Here is a 14,604-nt window from a genome sequence, read left to right as displayed (position 1 = left end):
CCCATCATATAAAAAAAATGTTGAGTTTATCTTAAAAGGACGACTGCCGTGATACGTGTGCGATTTAATTCGTAATGAAGAACGATTGCTGCGATACGTGCGTAAGTTAAGCGTACTACGCAGTGACTAACGAGTCTAACGACTGCCTGCGCGGGAGGATGCAATTAATCGGCAGTGATCGTAGAAGATCGGGCGACTTCGTTGTGTGAAGCGAAGTTCGTTGTATGAATCGTGAAATGAACGAAAAGGAAGTTCGTTGTGTGCAGCATTCGCTGTGCGAGGCGTTCGTTGTGTGAGGCACCACTGTAGTTGCGTCAACAATCACTCCTTTTCTCTAGAAGGGTAGGCAGAGAGGACGGACCGCCAAACAACTCGGTCTTGACACACACTTCTTGCTTCATTCACATTCATACATCGTCTCATACATACTCTTCTATTATTCTGACTCCGACATGGCCCGACTCAAGTATCTGATTCACTTGATCGTGCCATGTCTTCATCAGGCGTCACCGAGTTCTCCTACCATTTACATTTGCATCATATTCTTCAATCATTTGCTCTACATGCCCAAAATATCTAAGCGTCCTTTTCTTAATCTTACCTGTTACACTTAACAAAAATTTTTTTTATCTGACACCTCACAAGAACGTCCCTGCCTGTCTGTATAGTGCAAAGACAGTGGAACTATGTCGCCACCCGGTTGGGCAACATTATAAGGTGGGTAAAGGCAGTGGCTGTAGTTAGTGATTTATTAATGCGGGTCTTGAAGAGGCCCGGATTATATGAAGGAGGAAAAACAGATGCCGGTAGCTTGTTCCAAATACGAGCCGATTTACCAAAAACAAGTTGAAGAAACGACCCAATCTCATGAAGCCAACTGTGAACGGGTGTTCCGCTCATGTCCATCGAGTTTCACGCACATGTACCGGTGCACCGGGGTTCAATGCTGCTAGCTCCTTAGAGCGGGCTACATTAAAATACCTGTAGAACATTTTTTTTTAAGGGCGGAGACGTTTTACACTTACTTTCAGTGAGCACTTAGGCCATAGGCCCATTGTGCTATCTCCAATTTTACCGAGCAATCCTTTAACAACAACCCAGTCCCTTTAGTAAAGTTCACCAAGGTTGTCACTGGGTATGTGGCTATGTCTTCTGGCTCTACTGTATGTCTTCCCAGGTATGTGAGTTCAGTTCCCACCAGGGCAGGACATTGGCACCAAAGGTGAATTGGAGTCTCTTCATCCTCTTCACATTTCCTGTATTTTTTCATGTTTTCCACTCCCAATATCTGCATGTGTCTCCTGAGATGGCAGTGTCCCGTTAGTAGTCTTACCAGTTCCCTCAGTGAGTTTCTGTCCATATCGAGTAGTTTCTTGGTTCGTCTAGGGTCTGGACCTTTTATGAGTACTTTGGATTGTCTCATTCCAGGTGCCCTCTCCCATTCTTTGCGGTACTGGGATTTGACCCACCTATCAAGTGGTGCTTTCGCCCCTTTCCTTGCTATCGTCAGCCCGCTCGTTGCCCTCAGTAACTTTATGTCCTGGTACCCAGATTAGGGTTATTTTATTGATGGTAGCGAATTCTGTAAGAACAGTCCTGCATTCCATCACCAGGCTGGAGCCGCATCGGTTACTTCCCAGTGCCATTAGGGCTGTCTGGCTATCGGAACATATGCTTATGTTCTTATTCCTGTACCCGATACGTATATTCTCCTGTGCGCAGTCCAAGATGGCTTCCATCTCAGCTTGAAACATAGTACAGTGTGTTCCTAGAGGTATACTGACTTCCCTCTTGGATCCCTGCAGACAGACTCCGGCCGCTGTTCCCTCCCCCATCTTGGACCCATCTGTGAACCGGATTAGTTCCTGGTTGGAGGTAGGATCTGGAACCGTGTCCTATTCCTCCCTTGTGGGGCAGATCACCCCAAACTTCTGTCTGAAGAACTACCTGTATAACATACTTAGTGGTCAACATTGCAAATGTGCATTAAGGTTAAACGCAACGCTCGTTGGATTCTACGTGTTCACAGATGGCGTTAATTAATTAATTTTGTTTAAATACGCTTTTGCAAGGTATTGCTTCACAGTATTAAGACAAATTATTTGTTTGCGCCCTCAGCAATCGGTCTGTTAACAATGGATTTTCAATCAGAAGAACAGAATCCTTTGCACAGAATCAAGTAGGTTTATCAAGTATTTTAGGGATCCAGTCCAGAGGTGGCTCCCAAATTTAATTGTTGGACGTACTTGAGATGTGTACAGGGTTAGCCGAGTCACTATTGAAGAATCTGCTAGACCTATACAAGACGCCCAGTTTCTTGGAAGCCAGATTTACTTGGCCTTCTATGGAACCCTGATATGTTTATAGAGATATCACCAATATTAATATATATGATTATTTTGCCGCAGGTGCGAATGACGGACACATATTACGCAGCCCTCCTGGCGCAGAATCCGGAGACGCAGGCCGGCATACTTCACTTCCCGCCCAACTTTGAATACCAGCAGATGGTACCGCAAAATAACAAGTTAGTATTTCCACTTCTTGTGCACTTTGTATCTGGTGAGCATTCTCGAAATATTCTAACCTTTATATATATATATATATAATTTCCCAAGTTCCTCTTTCCCATCTCATTCCCCTCCGCACTACCTTCAGCCTAACAACATACCCCAATTGGGGATGCCACAGTCTCACTGGCTCCAGACGGTTGGGAGCAATTGGGAGTCGTGTGCGGTTTTCACATAAAAAAATAGTATTGTTTATTTATAATACTAGCTGTACCCGGCCACATGTAGCTGTGACTCAGTTTGCGAACTTCTGCAACTCATAAACTTATGAATACCTCCAATAACAACACGATAAAATACACTATTCCAACACACACATGACGGCCGGCATAGTCCAGTGGTAACGCATTGGACTGCCATTCCGAAGGTCGCGGGTTCGAACCCGGCGTGCGCAAATAAATTTTATTTGATTTATTTGTGTTATTTCACAATTAATTAATTAAAATAATATATAGTATATTTGCGGCACGTTCCAGAGTGGAAGATACTACCAGTATCGCCCTGGTGTAAGACCACCATTCAGAATTGAAACGTTGCTCCAAATGGCTTTAGCCGTGTTTAGTGACTAGATCTGAATAGCCAGGTACTTCTCCACCTTCCTCTTTCCCTTCCCCACTTACCTTCAGCCTCACAACATCCCCCAATTGGGGATGCCATAGTCTCACTGGCTCCAGACGGGAGCAGTTGGGACTCTTGTGAGGTATTCACTATAAAAAAAAAAATTAAAAAAAAACACATAAGCGCAATTACATTGCGAACTCCCCAATACAAGCGTTTCACATTTTAGGAAACCAATACTTAGGTGATGTCGATATACAGTGGTACCTCAACATACGAGAGAGAGTTTTTACAGAGAGATAGAGAGATCCGGCGAGCGAGTGATTTTTTGCTTTGAGTTACGAGCGAAATTAGGAAATCAGGAACTGACGACTGAGGAGATACAAGAGTTACAGTCACAGCAGCATGCGGATGTTATGCAAGAAATTGGTTTCGAGGAGTCAGAGGAGGAGGAGGTTATTTCTACAAGTGAGATAAAGCAGATCTTAGGAATGTGGGAGAGAGTTTCATAGTTTGTGGAAAAGAAACACCCAGAAAAAGTTGCAACAGGTCGTGCATCTGACCTTTTTAATGACACTTGCCTGACTCATTTCCGGAACATTCTGAGAGGGAGGAAGAAACAAACCTCCTTGGAAAAATGTAGTGAAAAGGGCAAAGACTAGTAAGGATATCTAATTTATTTATTTACATTCTCTTTTTTGTTTTTGTACAATAAATATTTGTCATTTATAAATACGTTTTTATTATTCAAAACCACGTAACAAAAATAACTGGGGTGACATTTTGGGGGTTGGAACGGATTAATGGTAGTCTAATTGTTTTGTATGGGGAAATCAGCATCGATATACGAGTAATTCAAGATACGAGCAATTCAAGATACGAGCAAGGTTACGGAACGAATTAAACTCGTATGTCGAGGTACCACTGTAAAAGATTTATTCCAACACTATTCCTAAATAGAAGTTGTATTTTTGTAAACCAGTCAAATCGCTGTATTTTTTAATTCTAGTTTTATTTTTGTTTTTGCTTGTATTTTTTAATGTCATTTTATTTTTATTATTTCTTTCTTATGTTTATGTACCTGCTGACAAACTACATTAGTTTAGCAGGTTTAAATGTTAATAAAAAAAATTAAAATTTGTCTGTCATCCCACTTTCATGTAAAAGCCCTCTGGGCGTTGAACAAATAAATAAAAAAAATTGACGTTTGTTACTGCTAGTGCCTCGGCGTCTAAAATAGGAATTATCTGCAACTTACCAAGGCTTAAGCGGCCGATTTAGCCTGCTTAAATTTGAGTGAGTAATGTGGCACATAGCGAGGATACGTACCGACTGATATACCGGGACTAAATCAAATAAGAGTAATAATAAGACAAGTAATCAAATAATCAGCTTTTCGTTTCATTCAAGAGTGGCCATTTTATAAATTAAAACAATGTTACTACTAATTCATTCATATCATTCTTACATGAGCTCGCCCCGACTTGCAGTGCGTGTTGTTTGTTTTCTTCAGTGTTTTTATTTAGATTTATGAAAAATGTAATAAAACTTCAAGGAGAGAAAAAAATCATTTCTCTGAATAGTATGTACATAGTTAATTCTGGGAAAAACTGTTTACGATAGATGTATAATTTTTTTTTAATAAACTCACTATCTGATAAGGTAGTATAATTCCATGGGTGAAAAGAACAACAGGAAAAGTCAATATTTAGTCACTAAACGTTGACTCGTTCATTTCACCAGCAGAATTTACGAAAACATATTTTTGCAAAAAATAAGTAAGTTATTGCGAAAATGACACGGCGCAAATTTACCTTCCGCACATCGCTGAAGTTCATATTAGCTTGGGCGAGCTCCGCTTTCCAAAGGTAAAAAACAACTCGTTATTTTAAAAAACGAAAGATGTATGTATTCCCGAACTTTTTTTGGTTTTGGACAAGCGGGCCGAATCTTTTCTGATTTTTCGTTTGAGAGTCGTTAATATTGTTTTCAATGATGGAATAAATCAATAGATATTTGAAAAATTCATAAATAGATAAGGAAGAATAAATTAACAATTAATTATGCAGGGCGTGGTCTTGAGTGAGCTTGGGCCCAGCGCTTACTCAGGAGTGGCGTTTGGTGCTGGTAGGCCGCGGTCAACACCGTGTTGGCGGAGGCCATTAGCTGCATCCTGGCTCCAGTGACCCGGTGTCTCATCAGGCCTGCAAATCCATTTAGTCCTGATTCCGTGAACATTGTCGGTCCGCTGATGTATCTTCGGTACCCAAATATGATTCTACAGGCGTCATTATATTGGATTCGGAGTCGTTCCATCGAGCAAGTTCGGTAGTGACACCATGTCTCACACGTATACAGGCCAGTACAGAATGCGTTGAACAATATTGCTGCATTTGCAAAATCTGCGGGCAATCATATTAGACACTATGCTTAGGCTTCTCTTATGTAAAATACATAAAACTCGTGGTAATTGTCATGGTATTGGCTTTATTTAAATATGTCCTTGGAGCATATAGCATATGGGCACCGCGGCTGGCTCGAAACAAAGCGCAATCTGGAAGTTCATTTTCTGACTACTTTTTCAAGCAGCTGGGGCCGTATATTGGCAATAATATGGTTAATGTTGGCTTCCAAGTCGTCCGTCATCTATGGTTTTGGAGTGATGAAAATCCACAAGCCATTATTGAGGCACCGTTACATAGATAACATTTTATCAAATTGCTCTTCCAAAGTTTGTAAATGATTTCGATACCCTTCAGTATCTTCTAACATTCTATTGACTAATATTAATCTCTCTCAATATAGTATTAGATGCACCTCTATCATTTCTTCTTAGAATCCATTTTATAACGACACAAATATGACGTTTATATTGCCATGTTTATTCCGCAAAATATATTTATTTTAATTAAAACATGTGAACGAAATCTTGCTCAATTTTTGTCATTCAATCAAATTTAATTGACTAAAAGTGAGACATAGTTAATCTCAACCAAATTTGTCCAATTTTTTTTCCTTTGATATTTGAAAAGCCAGCCTATTAATAGGTTGATTGATTGAATGTATTGACAGATTGATTGATTGATTGCAGACACCCGAGATCGCTGAACCAGCAGGACCGCTCAAACTCGGCGCCCAATGTCTGCATCAACATGGTGCGGCCCGTAACCCTGGCCGAGCACCAGCACGCCGCCAAGCGCATGAACCTCCAGGTAACCTAACCTAACTACAACAAACGCAATCTTTGAAACTTTATTCGTCATTTGTTTTACCTATGTGTAACTTTCCTCTATAAGGCCCTTTGTACACTGGGATACGCAAGTATCCAATACTTGAAGTGTCAAGTGGTGACTATCGACGTACATCTGCGTAGGTTCGTAGACACTACACAGGTACGCGTTGCTGACTTGTGGGCGACGCCGGTCTCTCGCTACGAGCTGGGGGAGGTTGTTCTAACTCAAATTCTGGAATACTTGCTTGCGAAAAATGATTGTATTTCTTGTTTCAAATCAAATACTCTTTTCAACATTTTGGCACGGGTCAGCCATCTTACTTCTGCATAAAGTGTAATATGTCATTATACTGTGAATCCAAAGACTTGAGAATCTCTTGGAACTGATGGTGAAGGGGTTGACCCTTCGACTTAATAAAGTTCACTGTTTTGATGACCACCTTCCTGACATGATCTATTTTAAGGGGGGGCTAGGGTTAATTCGTACGAAAAAAGGCATTTTTTTGTGAATTTTTTGTGACAACACAGTTAAAATTTCTTTATTAAAAGCTCATTTGCATACAATTGTTTGAAAGACTTACTAGGGGGTATTTCACTATCTCTGATTATGTTCTGACTATGCACTTATCCGCGGATTAGTCATTTTTTCGTTTTCACTATATCTGAATAACGCTAACGCTCGGGTTAAAGTTCGATTTGACTAATCAGTGCTCGAACTTCACGTTAGGCGCTATTCCTCGAATCAAAGATGGCGTCAAAACATTCCGAGTTTGACAGCGGAGAAGTGAGTCGAATTTTGTTGCGAATTATTATGGATACCGAGGTTTTTGATTTACAGAAGCAGGTGAAAGGGCGGCGATGCGAAGGCCGCGAGTTTTAAGAGCTCGAATGAATTTGAATGCTTGTATGATCCATCCTGAATTATTTGATTGTGTTCAAAATAAGAAACAATGTATTATAATTCGACACGAATCTATCTAAAATGGCCTGATAATCAACATAACATAACCAAAAAAATGCACACTTTGCGGTGTGCGGACTGTGGCGGGAAACTGGATGACGGCGTTGACCACAGATCAATTGGCGTTGACGCTAGCATTCCATAGACATTGCGGCAAAACACGACAGGCGTGGCAGTAGATGGGGTAACTGCAAACATTTTGCGATGTTGCCAGACTATTTCGAGTGTTATCTATCCGGAAGCTCGGCAACAATGGTGAAACGGTCGTAACAAAGTTATTCTGATCTTTAAAGCCAGCCAACGGCTAGCTAGTCAGATATTTAGCCCGACATAGTGAAATACCCCCTTACAGTTGAGAATGTTAAAGATGTCTTCTATAGAGGTTCTTAAAGAGATTGTGGAAGAAGGGTTCTCTCTCTCGGAGACCGTGGACCGGACTAAAGTAAATCAGATCCAATGCATTTTCTTTTTTATTTATTCTCATTATCTCTACCGAATCCGTAGTAACCAAATAACACATGTTTATTCCAGTACGATAGTTCCCGTGCAACGGTGCGTGCTGCCGGCCCCCCGCCTCCACCCTCACCGCCCCCCGGCGCCCCTCGCGCCGCGCATTCCACGCAAGCCTCCCCCACAGGCTCACTACGCCCGAGGCGGCCGCGCGCCCGCTCCGCCGACGAGAGCAACAAGAACCTGCTGTCGCCGCGCGAGAGCCTCGACGATTGGGTCATACACGCCGAGGAGATACTGATCGGGCCGCGAATAGGTAACCAATATTATAATTGCCCAATCTTCACCACCAATACAAAATGTAAATCTCCTTGAACAAATGAATATAACACCGTTTGCATCCAATCCTAGGAAACATTTCCTTGCAAATAGAGTTGTAGCAGCATGGAACGAACTTCCACAACATGTTATCCATGCTACTAATATAAATCGATTTAAAACTCCATTAATTAAATTAAATTGAATCAACCCAATTATTGTGAAATCCATAGAATAAAGAATAAGACAAGAAGTGACTTTGTAGCAGTTCACTTTTGCCCTGCTACAAATTATCAATCTTCATTCAAGACGGGTAAGTTTTTAGATTCTCACGGCCAAAAGCATTTTTATTGTTTGTTTTTGGGGTGTTATGCCGTGTTGCGCTAACTCCTTCTTTAGCCGACATTTCGGCTAAAGAAGGAGTATTAAGGAGGATATTCACATCGTATAATATAGATCAGTTTTAGAAACATATACTATCACATCGAGAAACGTCTGGACGCGAAACACAAAGCTGGTTGGTTGCTGGGAAGTAAATTATGAACATTTATAAAAGTGTCTTAACTAAATACTTAAACGAAATATTCGACTCTGAAAATAGAACCGAATTTTTTTGCCGAATTTGGACTTCGCAAATTTGTTCATAACGTGGCGAGTAATTTGCGCTACCATGTAAAAATGTCTATTCATTCAAAAGCAGATTTTACTTTTAAGAAGTAAATGGTGATATTATAATGCGAGATGCCTATTTACTGTCAGATTGATTTATTGACGAATTACAGTCAGCTTCACCCCCTTCGTTCTTCAACAGTTGATTTTACCCCTCGCCATTATCTTCTCGTCTATTAATTCCTATGTCTGTGTATGGAAGGCACTTCTAGTGTTATTCTTCATTCTATGTTGAAATCAAATATGAGCGCATCAGCAGAATACTGCCTGTGCATAATGTATTTAATGTCCTTGTTGTATTCCAGGATCCGGCAGTTTCGGGACCGTGTACAAGGCTCACTGGCACGGCCCCGTAGCGGTGAAGACCCTTAATGTAAAGACTCCATCAGCTGCGCAGCTTCAGGCCTTCAAAAATGAGGTAATTCTTTTTTTTTCAGTTTTTGAAACGAGGGAAATTTTTTGAAAATGTTGATTTTTTAATTTGTACTTCAAATAAGTTTTTATTAAAAACTGAAGAAGTGATCTTTACTGGTGTAAAATCATCACCATTCAGAATCAAAATGTTGCTTGAAATGACTTTATCCGTGTTTGGTGACCAGATCTGAGCCCCTGTGCCCACATGATGCGTAGGTGGGGCCTTAAAGAGTCGGCGATGTGTGAATGCGGTGCGGTAAAGACCAACAAAACATGTGATCCACAAATGAGGTCTACAGGGCAACGCCTGTCCCCCTCTGATCCCCCATCGTACGAAAGAAGAAGAATAGCCGAGTACTTACCCACCTTTCTCTTTCCTATCTCCTACCTCTACACACTATCTTCAGCCTCACAGCATACCCCAATTGAGGATGCCGTAGTCTCACTGGTTCCAGACGGTTGGGAGCATTTGTAAGAAACATCGAAAACTGAATTCAATTAAAATTATCTGTATGTGTTTGGGAGGCCCTGGGAACCATTTATTGGATAACCAACACCTCTGCCATAGGTCACCCAAGTAGTTCGCAACATTTGGCGATTTAGCAGGGGTGCCCGGGTTCATCGGGTGAGGTGTGTGCACGATGCGGCTGCCCATCAGCTGCGTGGCGTGCCAGATGGGAAGACCCTTTAACCTCTCCAATTGGTCTCTCTTGACCCATCGCACTTGCCGCAGTGGGAGGGATAGATCACTAGATTCCTACCCACGCCTCATACCTTTTTCCTTCCTTAGAACTTCCTCTCAATTCAATTCAATTCAATTTGTTTATTAATTTCAAAAACATTACAAAATTGTTAATTTTAAAGCGTTTTTAAAATAATTTTTATAATAAGAATTAAAAGCTTAATATTTACAGTGTGTATATCAACTATACCAGTGATAATAAAGCTTGCCTTTTAAAGGAAGCTTCATTGATGGCAAACATGTCGATATCCGAATTGATTCTGTTCAACAGCAAGATTGCTCTCCCCGCAGGCATGACCATTGGCAAGTTAGTTCTGCAGGCCGGGAGATAAAATAGTCTATGTTGTCGGTGACGCAGATAACCATCGGGAACATAGAAATGAATGCTCTCCATGATGACCGAGTTTTTAAACCATCCACGAATCAGTCTAAAGAAATGTGTAGCAATGCGCACATCTCTCCTGACCCGTAGATAGTTCATTCCGAGCATACCCAGAGCCACGGGTAGTAGCCATACTCCCTCATGTAGAGAAATGTCAAGAATTTCTTCTGAACTCTCTCCAACATGAGAGAATACTTTACCTGGTGTGGACTCCAAATCACCGACCCACTTTCAAGTCTACTCCTTATTAAGGAATTAAATAAAACTATAATTTTTTTTTTTTTTTTTTTTTTTTTTTAATTATTGTACGACAGACAGGTAAGTCCAATTATGGTACAATTTTATTAAAACTAACAATACATGTACATATATTTTTTAAAACATGGTATAGTGATATTAAACACATCTATATCCGCTGGTAGGGCATTTAGTAAGGTCATACCTCTTGTCATGCTATGTCGGGCAATGACATCTGTCCGACCCTGCGGTATACAGAATAGGTCGTGGCTACGATTTCGACAGTATTTATCGGGAACGAATAATCCACAGCATGACAGGAGATATGGGCAATCGATAAGGTTTTTTAGTAACTTTAATTCAAATACCATGAGTCCGGCATTACGCCTAGTCTCCAGGCTTTGGTAATTTGTCTCCTTTAGCAGTTCCACGTGATGCATGAATTTCGGATATATTCCGTATGATCGCATGTAAACATACCTTAGGAATTTTTTTTGAATTTGTTCAATCATATTTATGTATTTAAGTTGATAAGGTATCCAGACAGTACTGGCGTACTCCAGCTTGCTTCTGACCACTCCGTTGAACATGGAGGTCATTGCTTCTTTGTTATTGAATTGTTTGCAAGTTCTAATTACAAAACCAAGAGTTTTGGAGCAAGCCGAGGTAAGCTGGACTATGTGGTTTGAAAATGTCAGCTTGGGATCAAAGATCACCCCAAGGTCCTTGATGATGGTCCTTGATGATAAGCACCCGGTTATCTCTGAAATTCCTTGCAGTGCGTAGAACAAAGCCCAGAATTCTAAGTGAAGTGCTACGTGCCGCCTCAATATGAGCATGAAATGTCTCTCCTTTCTTTCCTTAAAAAATACACTCCACACAGCATCCCCTGATATGACATAGGCCCTGAGGGAAATTATTTTCCTCAGAGCCTCCTATGTGTTTTATCATATCATTCATGACCGTAGAAAAAAATCAAATACATTATAAGTTTATGCAAAATATTCCTATAGAGGAATGGCTGTACTAACATCTGTTCTACTGTCTGGTATCTTGAACTAGTTGTGGCGCCATGGAAAATGACAATTTTGGAAAATTATCACGATTAATTGATTATTTTTTCCCCACAGGTGGCAGTGCTGCGCAAGACCCGTCACTGCAATATCCTCCTGTTTATGGGCTGCGTTTCTAAGCCGTCTCTGGCCATCGTGACGCAGTGGTGCGAGGGCTCCAGCCTCTACAAGCACCTGCACGTCTTCGAGACCAAGTTCCAGCTGCTGATGTTGATTGAGATCGCCCGCCAGACGGCGCAGGGCATGGACTATCTGCACGCCAAGAACATAATACATAGGTAAGACCCGCCACTCTGCGACATCCTGCTGTTCATGGACTGCGTGTCCAAGTGAGACGTAAATGCGTGATGTTTCGAGGCTAGGTACCTCTTTACTGACCGATTGAACCGTCAAAACGCCATGGTGATTAGTCAAGTTTTTCACTGTTTTAACCCTACTCTCGGCGTAATATTTACACCGCGTTTATAAGAGGGGTGTTTTTATTGACCGTATATTAGGAATGCAGCATCTAATTCGCCAATTAACCGTGCTCTTCATACTCTTAAATAATATTTGTCTAAACTCAAACGTTGACATTTTTTCGGACTCACTGCCCAAATTCAAAAGTGGCATCATGTCAATAATATAAAATGTTCAATGCACATAAATATACACACACACACACACACCTATGCACTCACACGTTACCTGGTAATTAAGGAACAAACATACCACTTAGCAGACATTACAAGGAAACATATACAGTAAAACTCGCTTAAGAAGTTCCCACTTAAGAAGTTTTCACGCTTAAGAAGTTTTGATTTTTGGTCCCTTGAAAATTCCATACAAAAAACACGATTTTTTCCCACATAAGAAGTTTTAGAGCTAAAACTGCTTCCCGCTTAAGAGGTTTTAGAAATCCGGCGGTAAAATCAACACAAACGAAATATTGTGTCTAAAAATATCTAAAATGAACCTTTTTCCAAGTCATAAATTGAAAGACGTTGACTGAAACCCATACCTAGTACCTGAGACCATAAAACCCTTTGTCGGCCGCCGGGCCGTAAGCCGTAACCTGCCGTAACCAATAAATAAACCAAATACCCCGTCTCCTAATCCCCTAACTAGGTAAAATAGCAATGGAACGAATAAACAATGCGGAATTATGTAACAAATGTGCAAGCGTCTTTAAGGCCGAAATAACATGAAAGATTATATTAAACTCAACCTTAATGACAACGTGGGCTAGATCTACATTTGCATACATTTGACGCCTCCTTCAATAATCTTCCCTTTGATAATGAACATAGAGATGTTTCGTAATATTATTGTATAAAATTTTATTCCATCGAATTTGTAAAACACGAAAAACTTTTGATAATCTATCGGATCACGGTTAATACGGAATATTTCACCTTTAAATACATAACAACATGATTATATGACGGGGGAGATGGTAAAATATGCATTATAATTACGTTTTTTTCATTCAAACATCAAAAATTGCCGTGCATCATGTTTCATCTGACATTTGTCGTAAATTAAGTTTGAAGGTTAGGAAATACATATGCATAAATTTAAAATGTAGATTGAAACGCATGATAACTAGAAGATGTATATTATATATATATTTTTTTGACTGCTTGGATCATATGAGCTTGTTTTCATGACAATTTAACGTAGGTAGCAGGTCATAGGAATGACGTATGCCTTGGACTCGAGTTATTAAATGGCTAAAATTGAATCCCACTTAAGAAGTTTTTTTTCCCCGGTCCCTTGGAGAACTTCTTAAGAGAGTTTCACTGTATTATCATAGGTACCCAACATGAATTATTTAATTCCTGTAAATTGTTTCATCACTGTAACTACAATGTACTGTTTGATTCTATAATATAAAATAAATAAATTGATTTATTAAAATTAAGATAACGCTTTTTATAGCATGAAATTGTTGCCCCTTTATGGCAGCTAGTGAAATTGTCTTCCGTTGAACTCGGGTGCTGCCTGGAAAAGTGCGATCTTCGAGTGTTCCTCAAATTCGCTAATATCGACCCACCGAATTTCATACATCAACATATACATGATGATTCATCAGTCTTCATGCACGGCAGAACTGCGTCGCATTATTATTATTATTATGTGCAGAGCAGGCAGCATTTTGCTGATGCGCTCATATCTGATTTCACAACAAGTTTGCCAGTAATCGAGTTGTTTTAAGTTTGAACTAAGTCCTTTCTTCTCTCCAAATGTGAATCCAATAGAGCTTTGAATTGATTTATATTTGTTGCATCGATGACATGTTGTGGGAGTTTGTTCCAAGCATCCACTACTCTATTTGCAAGGAAGTGTTTTCTAGGATTAGATGCAAAAGGTGTCCACGGAGATTTATATTTTTATTAGTAGTGAAGATTTCTTGGATGCTAGGGCAACTGTAATGTATCGGTTCCATAGACATATGAATATTAGTAGACCTGCCCTAAGTGATTAAAAGCGTATTATCCCCACTCCCCATACCGGTTCCATTGGAGCCGGCTGGGCTCGCGTATGGCTTCCCGTGAATCTTGAGAATGTGACGTCATCATTCTTGTTCGAACTAGCGTCGAGCTATGGTCGAGGCATTTTACGAAATAACACGGCAAAACGGTAGCTTAGCTATGAAAACTTGTAAAAATAGATGTGAAAAAGAGAATAAACCCAATTGTCGTATTACATTCCATATGTAAGCATTATTTTAAGCGTAATTACATCGTATAATATGGATCAGTTTGTAGAAACATACAAGTGATTAAAAGCGTATTATCCCCACTCCCCATACCGGTTCCATTGGAGCCGGCTGTGCTCGCGTATGGCCTCAAGTGAAATTTGAAAACGTGACGTCATCATTCTTGTGCGAACTATGGACGAGGCATCTTCGGTTCATTTTACGAAATAACACGGCAAAATGTTGACTTGTACTATGAAAACTTGTAAAAATAGATGTGAAAAAGAGAATAAACCCAATTGTCGTATTACATTCCAT

At 40.3% G+C, this 14,604-nt stretch overlaps 1 protein-coding gene across 1 annotated transcript in view; it reads left to right on the top strand.

Annotated features, from left to right (window-relative positions):
* The window catches only part of LOC149415004 (raf homolog serine/threonine-protein kinase Raf-like), a 47,284-nt gene that overhangs the window by 24,816 nt on the left and 7,864 nt on the right, over nt 1-14,604 (top strand). The window contains exons 3-7 of the mRNA XM_089643092.1: nt 2,409-2,527; nt 6,220-6,340; nt 7,853-8,087; nt 9,064-9,176; nt 11,664-11,884. Coding sequence (XP_089499218.1) covers nt 2,409-2,527; nt 6,220-6,340; nt 7,853-8,087; nt 9,064-9,176; nt 11,664-11,884 — 809 coding nt within the window. The remainder of the gene's footprint in view (nt 1-2,408; nt 2,528-6,219; nt 6,341-7,852; nt 8,088-9,063; nt 9,177-11,663; nt 11,885-14,604) is intronic.

This window comes from Hesperophylax consimilis, chromosome 19, assembly GCF_061612785.1.
Source record: "Hesperophylax consimilis isolate HC1 chromosome 19, BYU_Hcon_1.0, whole genome shotgun sequence".
Lineage (NCBI taxonomy): Eukaryota > Metazoa > Arthropoda > Insecta > Trichoptera > Limnephilidae > Hesperophylax > Hesperophylax consimilis.
This window is presented reverse-complemented; position numbering and strand designations above follow the sequence as displayed.